The following is a 23,802-nucleotide window of genomic DNA, read 5'->3' on the forward strand; positions in this document are numbered from 1 at the left end:
GTTCAAGACTTGGATTTCAAGTTTTGACCGGGTCATTGGGTTTTGACTGGGTTATCAGGTCGCTCGGGTTATTTTTTTTAATCAAAACAACGTTGTTTTAGTAAAAAAAAAACAAAAGTCAACGGGTTGCAACCGAGTTTTTGACCAGGTCGTCGGGTCACACCGGGTTTTTCTTTTTCCTATTTTTTCTGAAATCCGACCTGGTTCCAGTCCCGAGTTGGTCAGGTTCCTGGTCGATCTGTTGGGTCGGTTTGGGTTTCAAAACTATGATTAGCGGTGTTAAAATAAAAAACTTGGGAAAATAATATGGTTTATTTTTTTTATATATAAAATAGTATAATTTGATACAAGTTTAAAAAAATATTAAATGAGTTGACACCATTTATAATAAGAAGCTAGAAAAAAAAAATCTTAGAGGCACACTAACGTTATGATAATAACATTATCAATACTTTCAAAAAAATATCGACAAAACGAATCTAACTACATCAATGAAGATCACCAACAACGATTAAAGTGGGTTACTCGTTGTCCAAAGACCCACTTTGATCACTTTTATTGATATTTTTTGGTGTTGTTGGATTCGTCACATTGATATATTTCTAATTGTATTAGTAATGTCGTGATTGGAACTTTGGTGTATCTCTGAAGTCTCTTTATTCCTTTTTTTTCTCTCCATCCTCTCTCCTTATTATAATTTGTGTTAGCTCATTTAACCATTTATTCGAAGTATCACATTTTTACTAGTGACAATTTTAAATGTCATGTTTTCAATCACAACATGTATCAAACTATACTATTTTACTAAAACTTTTTCTTGCAAAAATACCCAACAAATATATATTCAAACTATTTGATAGTTTCAATTTAACATCTAATCTATTTTTTGTATTAATTTTACAATCATATTATTTTAACTTTTTTATATCAATTTTTATTAGAATCCACTAAGAAAACATTAGATTAATTATAAAATCACATTGTTTTTTTTTACTAAAAGAAGTAATTTAGATAGAAATATGGATGAAAAGTCTTAAAAATAGATGGAAATTATTAATTGAGAATATTTGAAAATTTAAGAAAAAATTGATGAAAAAATTATTTAGTGATAAAGCTGAGAATACCTATTTAGATGATATTTTTAAATTTCTCTATATTTGTTTTTAATTTTTTTTTAAAACTAACAGGAGAGGGAGGAGATGCAAATAGATCCCATCTTGGTGGCCTAACGTGACGATCACGTGGGTCTTATTTTATTTTATTTGATAAGAATCTAAACGGCCTTATGAAAACCTATTCATGCAAACACAAGTTGGATTTGTACAATGAATTGGTTTTTTTCCATTCCTTTTATTTTTTATTTAATCCTTTAATATATATATATTTTTTAAATTAAAATTTATAATTTATTCCTACAAAATTATTATAGTCTCAGTCAAAAAAATCTTCACATTGAATTTATTCTTGATTTTGCAAAAATTATAATATAAATAAAAAATTAAGGAGGAAAATGGAAAAGGAAAAGAAAAGAATAAATGGTGGACCCTATTTTAAAATAGTTATCAAACCCTGTCCAGGGTTGACCCGATTAAGGAGTCAAGTCTCAGGCTATATGGGTTGACCCAAGTCAACTCAAGTCAACCCGAATTTTTTTAAAAAAAATATTTGAGGTTTTAATATTACATATGAAAAAAATTAAGAAACAATTCATGTGATATAGACTATACATGTGGTAAATAATAAAGTTTAAAATATTATTTTAAAAGATTTTTTATCTTACACAAATTTCACATTAAAAAAATAAAATATTCCTCCAGTATCATTTTCAATATCATAAATTCCTTCGTCTATCATTCTTCGTATACTATTACTAGGAGAGTTTTACCTCTTAGTGGATCGACCCGGTTTAATCGGATTAGTTGGGGTCTAGTGAATTTTTGAATACCGGAATTTAGACTAAAAAAATGAATAATTCACTTTTATAGAAATTTATGCATGCAATTGAAAATGTTATACAATATTTGCTTACTAAAAGAGCTGTTGAGTGAGTCATTAACGAAGAATTCATTTAATTTTTAAAGATCAATAATTTTAGACAAATGAATATGACTTTTTTCAAAAACTATATAGGCAACCAACAGAGTATTCTCTACAACTAAGAAAATTATAACTAAAGATTGTATTGTGGTGGCCTAATCGTCTACATCCCATTACAAGGTAGTTCAATTTTGATCATTCAAATGTTTATAGATTTCTTAATTTGATCATAACAATATTCTGAACTATATATAATTAATGTGTATAAATCATGTATTAATTATACCAATAAATGTAATTTTTATGTGATGAAACTATTCTAATTAATCCATTTAATTTTACCAATGTTAATCTTAGTGCATGGCTGTGTTCATGTATTTGCAAAATGATTTACTCAAATCTCAATACATTTAACATTCGACTTCAACAACAAACTGATTTCACATTTTATCATCCCTCTAGTGTACCCGAAGTCCATTGTCTAAGCCAAGGTGGTGCCAAGCATGAGCACTGTGCTAGCAGCACCGTTATTCATGCTGCCAAAATATGACATCGTAACTGTAAGGAGTAGCTCAACTGGTCAGGTATTGAGTTTATTTTTTAATGATCACGAGTTTGAGTTTCTTTAGGGCTATTGGAGGATTACAAGATCGTTAATTTTAAGGCCCGTGAGATTAATTGAGGTACATGCAAGTTGGCCCGGATACCAAAGTTAATAAAAAAAATATGACATTTTACATGTATGCTGTCACTGTTCATGCATGTTGCAACTGTCTAGTAGTGTCTCGTTGGTGCGCCTTCACGCCTATACTTGTGACACTATCCTACTATACTAAAGTCCTATTTATTTTTGTGTTTTAAAAATGTTTTTGAAAAAAAATTGAAATTTTTACTTTTTTCTTTACTTCAAATTAATATTTTTTAGTGTTTTCAAATCATTTTGATGTGATGATGTCAAAAGTAATTTTTAAAAAATAAAAAAAATATTATTTTGATTCATTCCCAAATGAAAAGCACTTTGAATAGCAACCGCAACCACACTCTTAAATACCCCCTAAAACACCAGGGAAAACATTGAAACTTTTTTTTCCTTTCAATTTCAATCTTTTTTTTAAAAAAAATTTCACCCTCAAAATTCTTTTAACAATTGTCCATGTTGTTTTTGGACCAACCAAGTCAACTAAATCATGCCGGAGCAACTCTTACATAATTCAATTTTAAATTCGGGCTAGACAAAGAGTTGAGGTGAGGTGTTTTTGGATTGGCCAAATCAACTGAGTCACTTGAAGACAACTCCCACATTGTTTAATTCTAAATCTAGGCTGGGGAAGAAGTTTGGTCGAGTGTTTTTTTTATCAATTTTATCCTCAAATGTTTTTTACCAGTTGGGCATGTTACTTTTGGATTGATTATGTCGACTGGTTATGTCAGACCAACTCTCATATGGTTTAATTTTAAACTAGAATGGGCAAGAAGTTTGGTTGATAGTTTTTTTCCTTTCAATTTCATTATTTTTTTTCTCATTTTTATCTTCAGATTTTTTTTACTAGTTGATCAGATTGTCTTTCAATCGACTGAGTTATATTAGGTCAACTTTTATGTTGTTTAATTTTAAACTCAGGTTAAGTAAAGTGTTGAATTGAGAGGTTTTAAAATTGACCTACTTGAACCGGATTTAATAATAATATCAAATAATTCTACTAGATATTTTCTATTACATCCAATAATTTTTTGTCCGACCCACATAGTATTTAGATCATGTAAACTTTACATCCTACATTGACAATTTATTACCCTCAAAGCATTAGAGCTCATACAGAAGATATCCTAAAACTTCAGAAGCAACAGACTTGTGCCAAGAATAAATGCAGATTGTATTTCCACATGATGCAGCATGAACCTAATTGAGGAGCATCTGATCAAACTGCCATACTCCTGCAAGCCCACAGACACTTGTCTTACACCCCAAAATTATAAATAAATGGAGAATGGAAGAAGAGTAAGTAGACTAGCTTAGGTGGATTAAGATGTGCAGTTCCATAACCATATAAAGCTTGAAGCTGCATATCAATTTGCTTTAAATGTTAAGGTCTAATCGAAGCAAAGAACAAGCAAAAGGATTCATACCGTTGAATTCTCAAACACGACAGAAGAATTAAATGAATTGAGCCTAAACAAGATTGCCAATTTGGATGCCTTCCCTCAATATAGTACACCAATGCATAGGAGTTGTTCTGCGTTAGAGGATGAATGAATATATAGGTATATTTTCAAATAATTATCTGGCAATGATTTTGCTTTTGTATACTTGTGCATACTTAAACAGTGATTCTAGCTATGGAAGAATAGAGCTCCTACCATATCACCGATGGCGCAGGCTTTCATTGCTCTCAGAACATGTTCATCATGACCATTATGCAAATTTTGGGAAATTCAGTGCTGCTTAAGAGAAGTTACTACTAGAAAAGAAGATGTAAAATTTGTAAGACCCTTTATCAATATTAATCTGGCATTAGCTAGGCCAGAAATTACCTGTTGCAATTCAATGGAATGACTGTGAAGGCATAACACAGCCTGAAAAAACACATAAAAACTTAATAAATCATAGCTACTACTGAGTTAAATATGTGCTGGTATAATGTGCTCTCTTTTTTTCCGAATTCAAGAGTCAACAAGGTCAGAGGAAAAAAGAGAAAATGGGCCCTCGTTGTTAAGGAATTGAGTCATCATGGTGAGTCCACAAACACCAAAACGAAGCCTTCACTTTTCTGGTATTCCATTGTCCTGTTGGAAATATTGTAGGATCTTACAGCTTTTGGCTCTTTAACAGCCACAACAATTCTGCTTATAACCTAGCCTTTCATTTTACATAATCTTCAAGGCTCAATCCATTGAGCCTTAAAACAAGTTTCTCAAACTGCACATTTTCAAATTCTAGTCAGATGGTATAGAATTCCAAACTGAATTAATGGGATTTTGCTTCTTCAATGAAATGTTCACTAGAGGAAGCGATTTTGAAGGCATTCTAGTCCCTTTATAAGCCTTGCATGCATAGCTTACGAGATTCTCAGCCTTGCATCCCTGTAGAGTTTAAAATTACTTGGACTATTAGAGGCTCAAAATTATAAAAGTGTCTTTGTCCAATATCTGTTCTTCATCTGAAGTCCTCAGAGGACCTTCCAACTCACAAACACAATTTTATTTAATCCTTTAATCTTTCAGTACCTCATAACCTGATAAATGTTTGTAAGATATGCATGTTAACAATAGGCAACAAAAGAACCAGGATTAATCAGCTTGATTGGCTCTCCAAATCGCTAGTTACGTGACAGACAGAAATCAAAGCAAAAAAGTATGGTGAATCTGTAAAACGAAACAGTGTAGGAAATAGAATCTGATGCACATTATTTACACCAGGACATGTTTGCCAATACTAAGTATATATAGTAGTTACTAAGATTTATTTTAACTCAGGAATCAGGACATCATCAGCAGAAAACATGCATGGCTACTCCACATATAAAACTGATGGCGATCAATTGCTAAGGTTGGTCATATGCAATCTTAACTGATCCGCATAGTACTTATTGATCGAACCCTAAAACAAGAATAAAAAGAAAAAAACCTTAAATTCCCCAACCAGAATATTCTAAAACAATTTTATTAAAGAAATTAACATCAATTGAATAACCATGATTTCTCCTTGAGAATTTCTTCCTTTTCCTCTGGGGTAAAATCGTTCTTGATATTAAAGAGTTCGCGAATTTTAATAGGTTGATTCCTTGTGATCATGTCTGCAACTTTTTGTGTAAGTTGGCCAAGCAAAACTTCAATGCTGAGATAGTTCGAAGCTAGGAGAAGATCATAGAGAAAATCTGTGTCAACATCTAAAAAATCTGCATCCCACTTAGCAAGCTCATCCTTAGATGCATCGCTCGCATGCTTCTTCAACCACTCCACAATCTTGGCTAGGGTTTTCTTTTCTACTTTGAAGAGTGGAATCGCATCATCAGTACTATGGCCATCTTCAACCATGCTCTTGATGATTTCAGATTGTAAGGCAGCCTTCTCTTCCACCTCAACAACTTCATTGTCACTGGTTTTCAACTTCAAAACCTTAGTTGTAGTCTCTGAACATGCCATGATGTATGACAGGCAGTAATTTTAGTCCAAAGAAACCTAATAAAAAACCAGAAGTCCGATAACAAAAAACTACTCGTTAAGAGATTGCAGAGTATGAATGATTGAGAATTTACAGAAGAAACATCAAGAGGTCAGGGTATATATAGGATTTAGGGCATGTTACTCCCTCTCCGGAATAGGATTATTTCTAATCCAAAACAAATAAGGAAAAATATTATATTTTTTACAAAACAATTAAGTTATAATAGGAAAAATTGGACAATTAACCCAAAAAATTAAAATAAAAGTCAAATTAACACAGCAGCAAATTTTTTTAACAAAATAATATACTTTTGCATGTCATTTTTGAGAAGTGTGATATTTAAATAATGTTGAATTTTATAATTATGACATTTAAATATCATGACATTTAAATTAATATCACGAATAAAAATCATGATAAAATTTTAATTGATATTATAATTCACAGCTGTAATATCAATTATATTTTTAATGTGAACCGATTGTATAATTGATATATATATATAGACACATTTAATTAGCCAATATTTATTTTTCTATAATGTCATAAAATAGGAAAACCCAACTTATTAAATCTTTTCATGTTTCACCTCAATAATCTGTCACAATCATGCAGTGAATTGCTAATACAGAGCATGTTGTATCAATAGGACAATCATGGCCTTGTGGAGAACAAAAACAATGATCACTGAGCATAAAGCACAAATTGCTGAAGAGAACAACACGGCTCAGAAAAAGGGTCCGTTATGCCTGAAGACCGTGGATGCTTTCTAGATGCTGAAGAAGTAAAGATGTCCAAGATTTTCTCCGCTGAACCTCCTATAGTGTAAGCAATCAATTCCTGTCCCATTCACCTCTCCAATATTTCATTTGTAACTATTCAATCAAGTAGTGAAGTGCTTAACTAGATACAGACGGAAAATAAACAGATGAGGATTATGTGGCTTCTCATGTTACATTTGCTTGCAATGTAGACGACGAGGGTGATACACTGAAGTTTCTGTGTGCCTTGTGAGCCTCGGATTAGGACCCTATGTCTATAGTACATCTGATCTGGTGACTAAGACTTGACATTCAAGCCTTATATTGATAATTCTGCATATGCCTGTCAGGATTGAGCATAAGACTTTGACAACCCATCCCTGTTGTGCTTTCCCCATACAATTCGTCGGTTCTTGAAGAGTTTTGATGTTGTTGCTGTCTGATATAGCTATGGTGCATATATAATGATGTGTACAGTTTGTTTAGCTACTTTTCATACTGGTGCTGAAAAAGCTGTGGTGACGTTACCAGGTAGAATCAATGAAGGAGCACAAAATCATATTATCTGGATGTCGTAGTTATGCAACTACTGCATGGGAATCAACAAAACCTTGAGGTTTTTTAACGAAGTCTTTCGTATCGATTCAAACTGCATATTTCAATATTTGCAGGGGAATTAGTCACCAGCACACAACATAAATCTCCGCTTGTAAATGATAAGGGGTGGATTGTTAATGATCTCATGGTGCTGCATGATATCCCATTTGCTTACAAACACCTTCCCTGTACTATCACTGCTGCAGATTCTTCCTTCTTAATTGGAACCAACAAGCTAAGGATGCGTGGCTAACTAAAACAGACCCTCAATAACGAAAGAAAACATACAAAAAGTAAAGATATATGAAACGGTGCGTATTACAGGCTTAACATCAGTTTCGAAACGCCCTGTATCAGCTCCTGTACCACCAGCTAGTTGGATTTAAATCTCTTCTGGATCTTCACTGTATCAATCCTCTGGCATCCTCAATGACTTGCAACAACGCCCTTGTCCTCAAGGGAAAACTGTGGAAACCTCAATGCAAGATTCTCTGCAAGCTCCCATGCAGCTTCTGCACGAGACAAACCTTTCCATAGAACCAGCACATGGGTAGCAGCTTGGTTGAAACGCTTAACAATCCTTCGATCCAACACTGCCTGGGGTAGAAGCAAAGGCTCCTTCGGCATCACAGGTAAATCATCTTGTACCTTCCTGTTTCCCACATGTTTTTTAAGTCGAGACACATGGAAAACTGGATGGATTGAGGTAGAAGATGGTAAATCCAGCTTGAATGCCAGTCCCAAATTATTCAATCACCTTGTAGGGACCAAAGTATTTGGCTGCTAATTTGTGGGAGGGCCTTTGAACCAAGGAATTATGCCTGTCGGGCTGCAATTTGAGGCATACCCAATCTCCCGCATTGAATGTACGTTCACTCCTCTTCTTGTTAGCTAACTGAGTCATTCGGTGCTGAGCCGTCTGTAGGTTCTTCTTGAGTGCCCTGAGCATGTCTTCTATGTTTGTTAAATACTCATCCACAGTAGCTATGTTAGAGTCCCAGGGAAAATATGGAGAATGAAAAGGGGGTGCTTGGCCATATAAAGTTTCACAAGGAGTAGTCCTTATAGACGTACCACCACTCAGCTAAGGAAGCCACTTAGAACACTGGTTCGGTGAGTCTCCTATCATACATTTTAGGTAACTCTCCAAGCACTTGTTAACAATTTCTGTTTTCTCGTTAGTTTGTGGATGATAGGCAATGGAAGAATGCAATTGTACCCCTGGATAAGAAAAGAAATGTTTCCATAACTGACTAAGGAACACTGCATCCCTGTCACTCACAATGGTGGCTGGAAGGCCATGCAATTTGTAGACATTCTCCATGAATGTTATCATTGTTGTATAAGGATGGTTGAGGGACATGAAATGTCTATATTTGCTGAGTTTATCCACCACCACAAATATAACTTCCTTCCCATAAGATTTAGGAATCCTTCTATAAAATCCATACTAGCATCTGTAAATGGAAACTGAGGTATGAGTAATGGTTGTAGTTTAACACATGTTGTCTTATTCTTTTGGCAGATAGAACGCTCCTTTACATATTGCTTGGCCTGTTTCTGTAGTCTCTTCCAATAAAAAAGATTGCCTACCCTTTTAGCTGTCATTGTTGATCCAAAATATCTTCTCATGGCAGTGTCGTGGTACATGGAAATCAATTGTAGTTTAAGCTCCTCCACATTACCCACTACTATCTTTCCCTTTCTATTTAAATGATAATTCACCCATTTATAATGAGGGTGAGAATTAGGATTATCTTGTAGATCTTTTATAATGCCTTGCACCACACTAACCTGCTCCCATGATTTCCTAACCTCATTCATAATGGTAGTAGAAACTGTAGACATTACCATAGTAAAAACTCCACAACTGGAACTCCTAGAAAGTCCATCAGCTACTACATTCTCCCTGCCCTTTTTATATTCAATATCATAGTCAAATCCTAGAAGTTTTGTCATCCATAAGTGTTGGGAAGGATAAGACAACCTCTGCTCTAGGATGTATCTGAGAGTGACTTGATCAGTATGGATGGTAAAATGTATGCCTTATAAGTAGTGTTTCCACTTAGATACATCATGTAGAATAGCTAGCATCTCATTTTCATAGGTAGATAGAGCTTGTTGTCTTGAACCCAAACATTTACTAATAAAAGCTATAGGATTACCACCTTGCATCAACACTGCCCATATACCATTCCTAGATGCATCAATTTCAATTATGAAAGGTTTTGTCAAATCTAGTAGTGCCACCATAGGGGGTTGAGTCATAACCTCTTTCAGTATTGAGGAAGTTACGAGTCCTTCCAGAATCAACCATAATAAAAAGAGAATGCTTGTTAACCTTACCAGTCACTTTAAGGGTATGAAACCCGTTAGTACCTTCTAAAGCATTTATAGATATACGAGGGGTACTTGTTCCCAAGTTCTGATCTTATACCTCAGTTTCCACTTCTCCAGTGTCTTCTCCATCATCATTAATGATACAAAGAGAATAAAGCCTTTTGTTCCTGCACTTATGCCCTGGCATAAATTTATCATCACACCAAAAACATAGGCCCTATGCCCTCCTCTATTCAAACTCTTTACTCCTCAATGGTTTGGTGGTTTTGATGGGGTTTCTGTTAATCAAGTTTGGAGGGGGCGTAGATAGTATGCTATCTTGGGAAATTTTGGTATTGTTTAGTTTTTGTGTAGAGGAATTTTTTAGATGAGCAGGGAAGGAGTTGAGTCTGGTGTGGGAAGAGTAGGAGATAGTTTGAGAAGGGTATTTGGTAGGGCTTCGATGGTTTCATCTGTAGGATAAGGTGTTTTCCTGTAAATGATCTAGGTGGTATGCTTCTTTTAAGGTTTTAGGTCCAAACATCTTCATCAAGTTTTTTATTTCAACCTCCAGACCACCTACAAAAAAATACCAATGCTTGTTTATCTGAAATGTCAGCTCTATTCCATAGAACATCAAAGTCCTGAATGTAAGTCTCCAGATTCCCAACCTGTCTAAGCTCCATAAGCTCTTTTAATGGATCCTTTTGGCCCCCAAACCTAGCACATAGGCCTTCTAAATAATCCCCCCAGGTAACCCTTTCATTTCCCACACCTTTCATGAAATTTTGGTGCCAGTACAAGGCAACCCCATTCAAGTAATAAGAAGCCAATTTCAGTTCAGTTTGTCTGACTCCTCTACTTAATCTATTTCAAAGCATTGGTTACATTTGTATAGCCATTTATGGACGTCCTCTCCCTTAAAAAAGTAGGAAAGTCACGTTTAGGCTTATGTACCTTGTGGTAAGTAGGTTCTCCTTCACAGGGAAGATTGATTTGAGTAGTTGTAGCATACTAGCATTAGCCTGCAGTGTGTGTTTCTCCTTGGTGGCACTAGACTCCCCAGTCTCTTGTTGTAAGGCCTGAAGAATAGATGTTTATTGGTATGTCAACCTACTGATGAGGTCCTTTAATTCACCAAGTTTGATTTCATGGTTATACCTTGTATTTTTCAATTTCTGTTCATTAGAGTCCGGTAGCTTCATCACCTGGCCATGATTATGTGCTTGTTCCTTAAACCTATATAAATTAATAGTTTTAGGGATCATGAAATTTTCTTAATTAATCAAGATATTATTTAAACTTTAAATTTAAGTTAGGACAAACAAAAATATTATTTAATAGAAGTTATTAGTTTATCAAGATATATATATATATTACTTGATTTTATTTTTTATGTTGAGAAGCCACTGAGAAATCTTTGGTAAATGATGATGTTCGCAAAAGAAACCATAAAAAATAAAACCTTCTAATGATATTAATATACACAATGTAATGGAAATTATATATAAGGAAACTACTAAATGAAATAAATAAAATAGAAATAATAACAAACAAAGAGAAAACTCCATCATTTTATTCATGTTGGTCTTACATCTAGATTGGACTTGAATCAACTAAGTGTTTGTTTGTTTACACGGTTGTGGCAGCATTTAAAGCAAACCACAGATTTAGGCTGTTTGGTAATGATAAAACACAATTTATTATTCACGTGGGACCTATGTAAATTAGAAGGAGATCGCTTGATGACGTAGCATTTGCAAAATTTGATCGCAATTCTAATTTTGTTCCTGATGATATTTTATCCGATGTTGTTGTGCGCTTAAGAAACCAAGAAAACTATAATCCTTGTCGGATGGATTTCGTACGTGATGAAATTGTAGATAGTTTAATGGAATAATAAAAAATATTTGATATAAGTATTATTTATTTCATGATATAATAGCAGTAGTTAAATTTACAATATTTAAATTAAAAACCATCAATATATATATATATATATATATATATATATATATATATATATATATTTTAATTATTTTATAACCTCAATTTGAAAAGCATTCTTTTAACCAAACACATTAAACTATTTTTTGTTCAACCTCAATTTCAACCACAGTTTTAACCAAACATATATAAATACCAAATCATCCTCGACTAAAAGTATTTTTTGTAAAATAATTTTTTTTAAACCACAATCATAAAACCTACCACAATACCAAACACACTAACTCGGACGAATTCAATATAAGCAATCATTGAACAATGTAAAATCATAAATAAATTAAACATGCAAAGATGATATATCAAGTAGACACAACCATGTAAAAATTAAAATCAAATCAAATAGCTTTCACATGTCCTTACCATGTATAAATATATTTGCTTTTTTTATATATATAATTTCACACACACAAATATATACATGACTAGCCTATGTGTCTATTAAGGTTAATGGACGAAAACAAGGTTGTTAAAATCACGAGTTAACTCGTAAAATTATATTCAACATATATTTATTGTGTAAAATCACGTAAAAATCAAAAAATGATAAAATCTAATTGAAATCATGTGAAATTATGTAAGATCATGATTTTACTTTTGATTTTATAATTTTACAATAATTATAAATTTTCAATTATTATCTTTCTCATTACATACTCTTATGTTTATTCATTAATGCATGAGCCCTATAAGCGCTTATATTCATAGATTCTTTTTTCAATCAATAGTGTAAGGATGAAGAAAACATAGTCTTGCTTAAATCCTTCTTAACAAATAAACAATTATCTATTACGAGACAGAACTTTGAAAATTCTTATTCTATAAGGATATTTTTATGAACAAGAGTGACAAACCATATTCTAAAGTCTGATATACTATGTGTTTATATCTAAATATCATAGTCTTTTAAACAAGTTTATAACATTATGATTTCTCTATAAAAAATCTTATAATTTGTCTAAAACATGATCTAACAAGGAACCAGACTTCAAGATTAAAGAAAAAAATCTTACTTTGAATTGTTTGATTCATTCGTTTTAGTTCATACAAAGACTACAATTTCTTATTGACCCACTTGTTGATATTCAATTCCTTTTTGATTCACATGTTGAGATTCATAGTGTGTAACAAACAATATCTTAAACTTATAAAAATATAACAATATTTAAAAGAAAGCATAACAATATCTAAAAGTAATGTATTATTTATCAAGGCAAAAGAAATCACATAAGTCAAAACATTATAGATGATCATGCATTTGGAGAGAGCATTGGAACTGGTATTAGCCAACAAGGAAGCATAGTTGTGAAGACTTAGCTGTTTTCAATGTTTTTTCTTAAACGTAAAATCTTACTAACCACTTCCAACTTTTTTCCTTGAATCTTGCATGGTAGGATTTTATCATGCAAAAACAAGTGCATTATATCTTTATTTATAGAATTGCTTATTGTTTGTATGACCAGCGTATGGAAAAAAAAATACTTATGATTTTACAATTTATTTTTCCTATTCAAATTTATATTGTATTTTTTATATCATGTAAAAAAAAACATTTATTACAACCTTGGACGGAATTCTAACCAAGGGTTTATATTGTCTTGATGTGAAAACACGAAAATAAAAAAAAATGAAAAAAATCAGGAGTTTAGTTGGATTGGATTGAAAACTCAGAATAGCTTTCGACCAAATAGTAGGGGTGATCATTTTCGGTTCGGTTCAGTTTTTTTTTTTAAAAAAAGTAACCAAACCGAAATTTAAAAAAAAAAAACCGAAACCGGTTCAAACCGACCGATTTCGATTCGGTTCGGTTTTTTTAGAACAAAAACCAGTTCAAACCGGTTTGGCTCGGTTTTTTCCGGTTTGGCTCGGGTTTTTCGGTTTGGCTCGGTTTTGGCTTGGTTTTTCGGTTTGGCTCGGTTTTGGCTTGGTTTTTCCGGTTTGGCTCGGTTTTGTTCCGGCTTTTTTTTAGTTTGGATTCGATTCGGTTTGGTTTTTTCGGTTTCAGGCTTAAAAACCGAACCGAACCGGTCGGTTTTTTCAAAATTTTAATCGGTTTAATCGGTTTTTTTTCACGGTTCGGTTTTTTTAGTTATTTTTTTCTGGTTTTCTCAATTTAATCAGTTTTTTAGTTTTTTTCTCACCTCTACCAAATAGTTTATTGCATGTAATTGAGGCGATTGAATATTGTGTAGTTGGGATTCTAGTTTAGGATCATCATGGCATCGTATTACGGAAAGACAGTAGAAAATGCACACAGCTGCCAACTAGTCAGAAAACCAAATCTAAACCTAGCAGCCAGGAGAGGAGACAAAGCCTCACAAAGTGGTACAAAAACAGAAAACAAAATGAGTATGAAGGTTTTCTGTGTGCTTGCATATGACATATTATCAATGGGGGAAAGAGAAGACCCAAGATTACAAGAGGTTTTGTTGAAAAAAAATAAAAACCTATCTCTATCCTCTCTTCTATTCAAAATATTTTTCTTCCAAGAGCAAGATAACCCCCTTGCAGGTTCTTTTCTATCAATCGGGGCCCTCTCCTCACCACCTTCATGGGAATGGTCTGCATGATTCATAACTACTGCTCTTGTTCACAAAAAGCAGCATCTACACTATATTTTTCAATATTGTCTATCCATTTCATATGGACAAAGTTTTCCAACTTCCATGTCCTCAACTCCAAATCACATCTCATTTTGCTAGCACTTCTCAGGGAGTCTAAAGAATAAAATTACTAGTAGGATCCCGATGGAATCTCACTGAACCCACTTCACGTTCTTGCTAGAGAATTGAGGTGGTTCTTGATCTGCTGCGTATCTTTGATACAAAATGGTGCATATTTTCCCAATGACTTGTGAAGAGTATTTGACAGGATCTACGTTGTCTCAGGTTGTTCAAGTGTTGAAGAATTTCTTTATCTGGGACTATCTGTAGCGTCTGAATTTGGAGGGGTCACCCAAGAGTGCTTCATGAGAGGTTGTTTGCTGATTTACCACTGAATTACATGTAAGCGATACTTCCGTGATGCAACTGTCTGCACCGCCATCTGGACTAAGAACGCTAGCATTCAGGAATGGAGGTTGCTTTGGAGAGGGAATTTCACATTGGGCATCGGTGAGCATCTGTACTACTTCATTCATGGACGGTCTTAGCCTTGAAGAAGCTTGTGTGCATAGAAGTCCTATTTGAAGCACCTTTTCTGCCTGTTTCTGGGAAAACATACCTCTTAAGCCAGGATCAACCATGTCTGTAATTGTATTAGCTTTGTAATGCTTCCAAACCTGATATCAGAATGATGAAAAACACTGTCAATAGGCATGTAACACATTCTTGCCGGTTGTAAAACACTCCATATTGCTAACAAAGGTCTCAATGATCAAATAGAAATGATTTCCATATTTCTAAAAAGCTTTTACATTGAAAACACCTGAGAAATTTCAATAAGAATATTTTTGCTCCAAAGGAATAAGAATCTTACAGAATGCAGAATTGAACTTGATCCCTGTGAGAATACACTGTTCTTTTTACCAGTTGCAATCTCAAGAAGTAGAACCCCGAAACCATAAACATCAACTTTCTCTGTTAGCTGCCCTCGAACAAGATATTCAGGAGCCATATATCCCCTGCAAACGAATAGTCGCGATTTAGAAGCAACAAATGATGTTACAACTCTGTTTATCATGTTGTGATTTTAATTCTGAGTTGGTTTTTGTTATATTGAAACTTAGTTCCCCTTCTAGCATTACTCCATAAATGACACACGATAACGAAATCAATGGCCGATGTGCTTTTAAAGAAAAGAATATGTAAGCAAAAAGTAAGTAAAACTTGTATATAGGAGGTTCATTTCTTACAACGTTCCTGCAATGCCAGTGCTAATATGGGTGTTGTCAGTGGCAACACAACGTGCAAGTCCAAAATCAGCAATCTTTGGAGTAAGCTTCTCGTCAAGAAGAATGTTGCTAGTTTTGATATCTCTATGAATGATAGTCACTCCACAACCTCCATGTAGATATGCAAGTCCTCGGGCTGTTCCTAGGATAATATTAAACCGCTGCTGCCAGTTGAGAATATGTAATGTGTTCTTAACTGCAACAAATGAAGATCATGTTATTGCTATGGATATATAGATCTCAAGCATTCTACATCCTCTTTTGTCCTAAAATTATTGTTAGCACAAGTTTTGGCAGAAAGCTCAAGGATTTTTAAGCAATGTTTAACATGGTAATCGAATTAGAAAGGGTAAATCAAAGTGGGTATCTAGGAAATGAAAACACTGGCATTGAACTGTAGATTGACTTACTGAAAAGAATCTGATCAAGGCTCCTGTTAGGTACATATTCATAAACAAGAAGACTCTCAGGGCCTTCAATGCTGCAACCCAAAAGGATGACAAGGTTTTTGTGTTGAATACCACTGATCAAGTTAACTTCATTGAAGAACTGGTCAACCCATTGCCTTGTACTATAGACCAATCTCTTAACTGCAACCGTTCTTCCATCTGGGAGAGTTCCTTTAAAAACAGAACCAGCTCCTCCTTGGCCCAATTTCCTCGAGTCATCAAAACACTCAGTTGACTTCTCAAGCACCTCATAAGTGAAATTTAAACTAGAGTTGGGTGAAAGGCGGAGATTGGTTTTGTCTAGGGATAAGAAAGAGCAGAACAAGTTAGAAATGGATAAATTTGAAATTGATAGCTCATCAAGGACATATAGTTTTTTGGTTGCAATTTCACCTCCTTTCCTATTTGACAATCTCTCATACCCTATAAAAGCACCAAAAGAAGCTAGCACGACGACCACAACTGTCGATAAAGTAACTGCAACTATGATTCCAGTGTTGTCTGTACAAGGTAGCAAAACATGTTGTTACAGCAATGCAACATTCAAGACAAAACAAATAGTGTTAACATAGACTACATACCATAAAAACCAACAGCAAAAAATTCAAGACCATACAAATTTAATCAAAGAGAGGTAATCTTACCATAACGAGCTTTTGATTCCACGGATTTCTTAAAAAAATGCCGTGTAGAATATTTCATGTAACAACCAGCAAAAAAGGCACTGCCCCCCGAGCCAGGAGCACATTGACTTAATTTTGAGCCTGCTTTCGCCAGGCACTTTCTACACTCATCCTTATCAAGCGTATTCCAACATTGTGCCAAAGCATAAACGGAAAAAACTCTTCCCTTTGCCTCCGCAGCTGCAAATGTTCCATTCCCAAGTGCCATTGCAGTGACATTCTGTATCGCTGCTGCCAAGCGTTGCTTGAACTCCATGTGCAAAAAGCTATCTGTCAAAGCATTTGTTGGCTCACCACATACCACAGCATCATTCATGGGATCAATGGCTTCATGAAAGAAGTTATAGTTATCGTAACGAATAAAACAACCATTAAGATAGATTCGAGCAGAAGTGGCAGGGAGACAACGTGGGAGTTTGACTCTGCCTTGGAAAAAACAGATTTTGCAATCAAGACTAGAAAGATCATCATGACATTGGGCTAATCCATATATCTGAAGCAATGGGGAGGTGATGAAACCGCATCCCCAGTTCCGAGAACCGACCTGTTTTTGGAGAGAATCCATGACTTTCACAATGTTTGGTACGTAGGAATTGTCAATGTGCTTAGAAGAGCCGCAGATAAGGCTGGTTTCGGACTTGCGATCGGCGGATGAAAAGGGAAAGAGAATTAAAATAAATATTACAAACAACCCTATGAGGTTTTGAGAGAATGTGAATGATGATTGCATTGAATTCAAATGGGGTTGCTCTGTTTGTCTCTGTTCTCCTCTGTTTTGATGTATTATGTATTGAAAAATGAAGGAGAATAGAGGGGACATGGATTATCACCTTCAATTGTTATCTTCTGAAACATATTATCCTCTCTCTCTCTCTCTGGATTTGAGTGACTTCTAGAAGGAAAGGGAGAGGAGGAGAGGAGGAGAGGAGGAGAGGATATGATCCTCCTATGTTATGGTGTGTGGTTTTGTATAACAGAATGTTTTCTGTTTTTCTTTTTCTTGGACGAACTATCATGATTTCTGCTATTGGTTTTCGGGAGGAAGATGGAAAGGAATAGAAAATAGACTGGAGGGATGAACTGGCTTTGGTTTCTCTTTTCTTTATTTAGAGCATTGTTAAGATAACACAGCAAAGTGGCAATTTAATAATGGCGGGTGGATGGGAGGCCATGGATTTGGGACAAGAAATTATTTGTTTTTGTCTTTTAAGAGTTTTTTTGAAAAATTTTGAAATTTTTTTTTTATTTTTTTAAATAAAAATTTTTATATATATTTTTATATCATTTTAATTCGCTGATGTCAAAAATATTTTTTAAAAAATAAAAAAACATTATTTTAATGTATTTCCGAGTGAAAAACACTTTGAAAAACAACCGTAATCATACGTTCAAACACCCCTGAGCTGTCTGGCCGGTACTCATTTCACACGTTTAAGTCACTACAAGCTATCCGTCGCCAATTAAACTTTTTTTAAAAAGAAAAAGTATGCATGTTTTTTTTTAAGGTGTTTTTTATATAAAAAAAATCAAAAATAAAAAAACTTGTATACATCTAATAAAATAAATTAAGAACTATATGTATTAATAAATAAATAAAGAGTCATTAATAATGAATAAACATGAAAATTAAAAAATTAAGAGTAAGATATTGACCAAGATATTTGACCTCGCAACTCAATTGTTTGACATGGTTATGTTTAACGACTTTGTTCATAAAAATTAACTTTTTTATTTAATTAAATGATAATAAAAATAGATACATGAAATTGATTAAATAAAATAAAAGGCAAACAAATATTATGCAAAGTTACTAACCTTATTACCGGGCACTAGCTTCATTACAGGATAACTAGTTCCACCCACATCAATATTAAAGAGAACATTTCACATTTAATGAAAAACATACTTACTTAATTCAATACAACCGTATCAAGGTGTCAAGCACCTGCTTCACAACAATATTCATTTACCTGCCGGCTATCTCACACGTTAGTTATCTTAGAGTCTCATCATCTAAATTTTCCCAACATAATTTTTGTTATTGTGGTCAATAATAATTCTTACATAGAAATTTCACTGTTACTATCAAAGGTAATATACACAAGGTTTTCTCATTGTTGCGGTCAAATCACAATCTCATAACATACCATGAACTTCTGCTTATGCAATTAATTACAAATTACAAATCAAATTCTGCCTCAAAGGCATATGCCTTCCATCAACAATAAAATACACTATAAAATTTAATTTCCATTGTTATTCTAACATTTATAAAAGCATGTGTAATAATTAAAAAGCAAGTCAGGGTTAGTCTCTTACCAATACTTTTAATTCCTTTGAATAAACTAAACTAGCAAATTATCCCGGTCATCTGAACATAGTTTTCATTAGCCCTTTAACTAGTCTAAATAAATTATTCTTTTTATCATTTATGTTTCATTCAAGAATTGACATTATATATCCAAAGCATAACCATATTTTATTTTGACAATGAGCTTCTCTTCTTTCTTCTTCACCTACTAAGGGAGCAATTTTGGATTGGGATATTTTGACCTTTTTAGGCCACTAAGTATGAGTGGTGGCCTACGGGTCTAGTTTTCCATAATAAAATGAAACGGATCTAATGGATTTCTACCATCCTTTTAGGTTCAAAGCCTGTCATTGTTCATGGGTGAGGATAGGGTCTTTTGATAAGTACTTAAAAGTGTATTTTTATTAAGGTTTTATATCATTATATTATTGCACTTAAAGTATCATTAAATTCTCTAACTTAAGCATGTTTTATAATAACAAGTTTGATAATATAAGATATCTTTAATTTATGGCAAATGTTTGGTTTTAAATGCAGGTTTGTAAAATATGCATATCTCACAATTTAGAGGATTGATTGATGTGTTTGATTATTGAGATTAAGGGGACAAAAAAAGGGTTAAGCTTAGATAAAAAATTCTAGTTGGGCTGGTTCAATTCAAACCGGAACACCATTTGTTTTTTAGGTCATAACTGGAGCTATAGACCTTGGATTTAGGTGTGGTTTAGCATGATGGAGCGCTAAGACATAGGTCTAAAACATTGATGAAGAGTTCAAGACTCAATACTGTCTTTCTAGAGTTCAAATCTTAGCAACAAAAGAGAAGTATGGATCTATCCTATACCCAGACATTGTTTGATATTCAGCCCATGTCTCGAGTCCTAAAAGTTCAAATAAGCCCGTTCATGTTTTGTTAGAAATATAAGACAAATACCTACAACTTTCATGTAAACCATTTATTTAGATTATGATGTTATCAATGATGTTTTGTTCAGCCACCAAATTAATAATTAGTCATCCAATTAGTTAAACCACCAAATTAATTAGCCACCATCAATAGTTCTAAATTTTAGCCGATAAAAGAAGGCATTTGTCATTCATTTAGACATCTTGGTTTTCATATCAAGATCCATGCTTTTTTTTTTTGTATTTTTGTAATATTCAAATTTTATTTCATGTTATATTGTCGTTAATCTCTTATTTATGCTTATCATTTTTTCTTTATTATACTTAGTTCATTTATATCATAGCTATGTTTTTATCTTGTTTATTTATGTTTTTATTTTTAATTATGTTTAGTTAAGTTTATTTTTTCCAATATGACACTAATTGTGTAATAATAAGTATAGTACAAACTCAACATGGGTTTTAATGTTTAAATTCAAGAAAATTTGCTATTAAGATGTGTTATAATTGTTATCTTAATCAATCTTAATACCTTACTTATTAAGTAGTGAGTCTAGATTCGTAGTATACATTCCTTAGCACAACAAATACTTATTTTTTTCATAGCTTACTGTATGGATAACCGAACATGTTTTATGAAAGGATCTCGATTTGTTGTTGATAATATTTACAAGTGTTGGCGTTACTCGAATAAGGTAATTAATATAATCATGTTAATAAATTAAAATGAGTCATTAATGATAAATCATTATATTGGAACCTTCATTGTGTGTAGTTTTCAATTGAGTAATATAAAGAGTTTGGACTATATTTATTTAAAATACCATTAGTGAATCCTCTAACCTTGGTAAATTTTTTTATCTTTGTTAAATCTTTACATTAACATCACATCTTTTAGCTCTCTTTAACTATATTTGTTTTATTATTTGTGGTTATATATCCTTAACCTCTTTATGGATCGATTCTAATATTAGCGGGTATTTATTACTTACTCTTACACTTATAAAAGAACATCAATTATTTAATTGTGTCAGTTTTTCCTGAGCCTATATCTATAACCATTTTTTTTAGCATTAACTAGTTTTTACTATAATAATAAAACTACTCAATAATTTAGGTATCTTGACATAAAAACTTGACTCTCGAAACAATTCAACTAAACAACAATGAAGTAGCTTAGCTTAAAATGATTTTTATAAAAATTTTTTAAGTACAACGAGCACTTTACTCTCTTTCTCTTCTTTTTTTTTATTTCAGTGAGACCATCCTTAAATATTCTAGTGATCTTTAAAACTAGATGTGACTCCTTTATCTCTTTCTACTCTTTTTTAGGTCACCTAAGTATCTCATGCGGCAATGATGATGACATGATAGAGGTGCCTCTAAAAGAACGGTGATGGAAATTTTTTAAATACATTAGCAAAGGTTATGAAGCTAATGGTGATGGTAATATTAAAATAATAATAAAAAAAAAAGATAATAAAAAAGTAATGATGGAAGTTGGATCTGATTTTAACCATCCATGATTTGATAGTTGCCTTTGATTTTACTTACTTTAGTCAAACCGTATGAAGATCATATCCAACCAAATCGAATGAAATCATGTATCCAAGAAATAAAATTTTATAAAAATAATACAAACACATAGCTCGAAGAGTAATCAGACGATGATTCCTCCTCTGAATTATTACCCTGCCAGGAAATAAATTTCTCGCAACCCAAAAATGAAAGCAATACATTTTTATTTTATTTTTTGTAATTTTCAACCGATCATGTCAATGTTCCTAGGATTAAAAAGTTTGTCAGCAGTATTATTTGGTTTCTTGCTGATCATTTGAGGGTGGGATATTATTTTAATTATTTAATTTTTTATTCTTGAATGGTGTAATTCAACTGATTAGACTCTAAGTTTACTTTCTAAAAATTATTAGTTCGAATCTTACCAACTTTAAAATTACTGAAGGTTTATATGATCGTTAACTTCAAGACCTATAAAATTAGTCGAGGTATACAAAAACTGATCCAGACATTTATATTAATAATAATAATAAATTGATTGAAAATCCTCAAGTTCTTTATTTTATTGAGGAAATATATAATTCCATCTCGAAAAATTCAAACTTTCACGCAATCCATGCGGAGCTCAAGTCTCTGACGTATGATTTTTCAAAATCATTTCAAATGTATAATCAACCTGAGATTTCTCCCTACGCATTATAAATTTTAGGAAAATATTTTTTTTAATATAAATATATTTTATGTCGTATTAGTCTCATATAGTTTTTCAAGTCTAATATTATTGCATGTCAAATTATGCAGAAAAAAAATATCATAAAAGAAAATTTCCTCTCTCAATGAGTAACTTGGAGTTTGTTTAGAAATATAATAATGGTTACAATTTAAAGTGTTTTTTACTTAGAAATATATTAAAATAATATTTTTTTTATTTAGAAAAAATTATTTTTAATATCAGTACATCAAAACAATCTAAAAATATAAAAACATAAATTTTTAATTTTTCATAAACAGGATTTTAACCACATTCTTGAAGACATCTTATATAACATCACATGTATAAAATAACCAATATCTTCACGAGTATAATATGGAATTTTTCACAAGAGAACCAAAAAGAGAGTGAATCTCCTGAAAAGTGCGAGATGTAATGATGGCAATCAAGTATAACTTGAAACCCTAACATAATCTCCACCCCATGGCATGGTGTGAACATGTCATCAAGCATATCGACGAGTGCATTGTTTTTCCCTACAACATATGCATGCTTGACACTCATAATAGAAGGCTGCCACAAAATATAATATTTACATGTTAAAATAAAACTTAGCGTAGGGAAGAATTTAGCCCTCGCTTTCACTATGATGAGTGCTGCCATTGACAAAAACATAAATAAAATTTCCAAACCTTATATAATTAATGCCTGAACCCACCACAAAATACAAGTATTGAGACAAACAAATTGAGTATGAAATCGACACAAAGTCCGCTGTGAATCACTAAATTGTGGATAAAAGTGTTTCTATCGATCGGTTTTCAATCAATGAAAGTCAGAAGTGGTGTTTCTTACGAGAGGTGATGGCATTAAGAAGACAATAACTTGGACGATAATAGATATTTTCAAGTTAGTTTGCGTGTCAATAAATTTCATTTCTAGATAATAAACTTATTCTATATATATCAGTCCGATGCATTAAGAAAAATTAATAAATAAATTACTCTGAGTGTTGAAACCAAGATTTCATAAATATAAATGAAGGATTGAATCGTGATCTTAAAGAGAGTCGAGTCACTTGTGAATTCAATAATCCAATTAATACTCTGTATTTGTTTTTAAAAAAATCTTATCATATATATTTTTTTTAATGTTTAGTAAAGGAAAATTGTCTAAGATTATACTGCCACACAATTCTCTTCGCACGTTCTCATGAAAGTTCCAAGGCATGGAAGGAGTCTGAACAGTTAGGGTTGATTTTCCAACGCATTATGCTTTCTCCAATGACTTCAATGGAATGTATTCTTATGATCCGTAAGAAATACTCAAAATACTTGGCAGGAATCAGCAGCAGTTGTTGTAAACCCACTTTCCTAGCTGTGGCTATTAATTTTGCCGACGGCTAGGTAATGTTCTTTCTCTTGCTGCAACTCTTTTCCTTTTTCCTT

General features: G+C 32.8%; 2 protein-coding genes and 1 long non-coding RNA gene across 4 annotated transcripts; 1 reads left to right on the forward strand and 2 right to left on the reverse strand.

Moving 5' to 3' along the window:
- Positions 1 to 5,715: 5,715 nt before the first annotated feature.
- Positions 5,716 to 6,180, reverse strand: LOC7458062 (SKP1-like protein 1A). Its single transcript, XM_002318640.4, has one exon. The coding sequence runs from the start codon at positions 6,178 to 6,180 to the stop codon at positions 5,716 to 5,718; it is 465 nt and encodes a 154-aa protein (XP_002318676.2).
- Positions 6,181 to 7,935: 1,755 nt separating this feature from the next.
- LOC127904080 (uncharacterized) lies at positions 7,936 to 15,280 on the forward strand. Its single transcript, XR_008056909.1, has 2 exons — positions 7,936 to 8,192; positions 14,772 to 15,280. It is a non-coding gene; the product is annotated as an uncharacterized LOC127904080 (long non-coding RNA).
- On the reverse strand, positions 14,220 to 17,991 carry LOC7458063 (cysteine-rich receptor-like protein kinase 1). 2 transcript variants are annotated; one of them, XM_024582272.2, is made up of 6 exons: positions 16,869 to 17,991; positions 16,618 to 16,725; positions 16,186 to 16,524; positions 15,737 to 15,971; positions 15,361 to 15,505; positions 14,220 to 15,163 (listed from the first exon to the last, which is right to left on the reverse strand). In XM_024582272.2, the coding sequence occupies exons 1-6, from the start codon at positions 17,725 to 17,727 to the stop codon at positions 14,807 to 14,809; spliced, it is 2,043 nt and encodes a 680-aa protein (XP_024438040.2). In that variant the 5' UTR covers positions 17,728 to 17,991; the 3' UTR covers positions 14,220 to 14,806. The 2 variants fall into 2 exon arrangements, with proteins under 2 accessions (XP_024438040.2, XP_024438039.2); XM_024582271.2 differs by having other exon boundaries at positions 16,186 to 16,725.
- Positions 17,992 to 23,802: the final 5,811 nt, after the last annotated feature.

This window comes from Populus trichocarpa, chromosome 12 (genome assembly GCF_000002775.5).
Source record: "Populus trichocarpa isolate Nisqually-1 chromosome 12, P.trichocarpa_v4.1, whole genome shotgun sequence".
Taxonomy (NCBI): domain Eukaryota; kingdom Viridiplantae; phylum Streptophyta; class Magnoliopsida; order Malpighiales; family Salicaceae; genus Populus; species Populus trichocarpa.

Excerpts from the sequence above, each read along its gene's own strand:
- LOC7458062 (XM_002318640.4), bottom strand. The coding sequence starts at position 6,180 with ATGGCATGTTCAGAGACTACAACTAAGGTTTTGAAGTTGAAAACCAGT.
- LOC7458063 (XM_024582271.2), bottom strand. The coding sequence starts at position 17,727 with ATGTCCCCTCTATTCTCCTTCATTTTTCAATACATAATACATCAAAAC. Across the intron at positions 16,726-16,868 it reads GGAATCAAAAGCTCGTTATG|ACAACACTGGAATCATAGTT; the intron begins GTAAGATTACCT and ends TACCTTGTACAG. Across the intron at positions 15,972-16,185 it reads CCTTGATCAGATTCTTTTCA|TTAAGAACACATTACATATT; the intron begins GTAAGTCAATCT and ends CATTTGTTGCAG.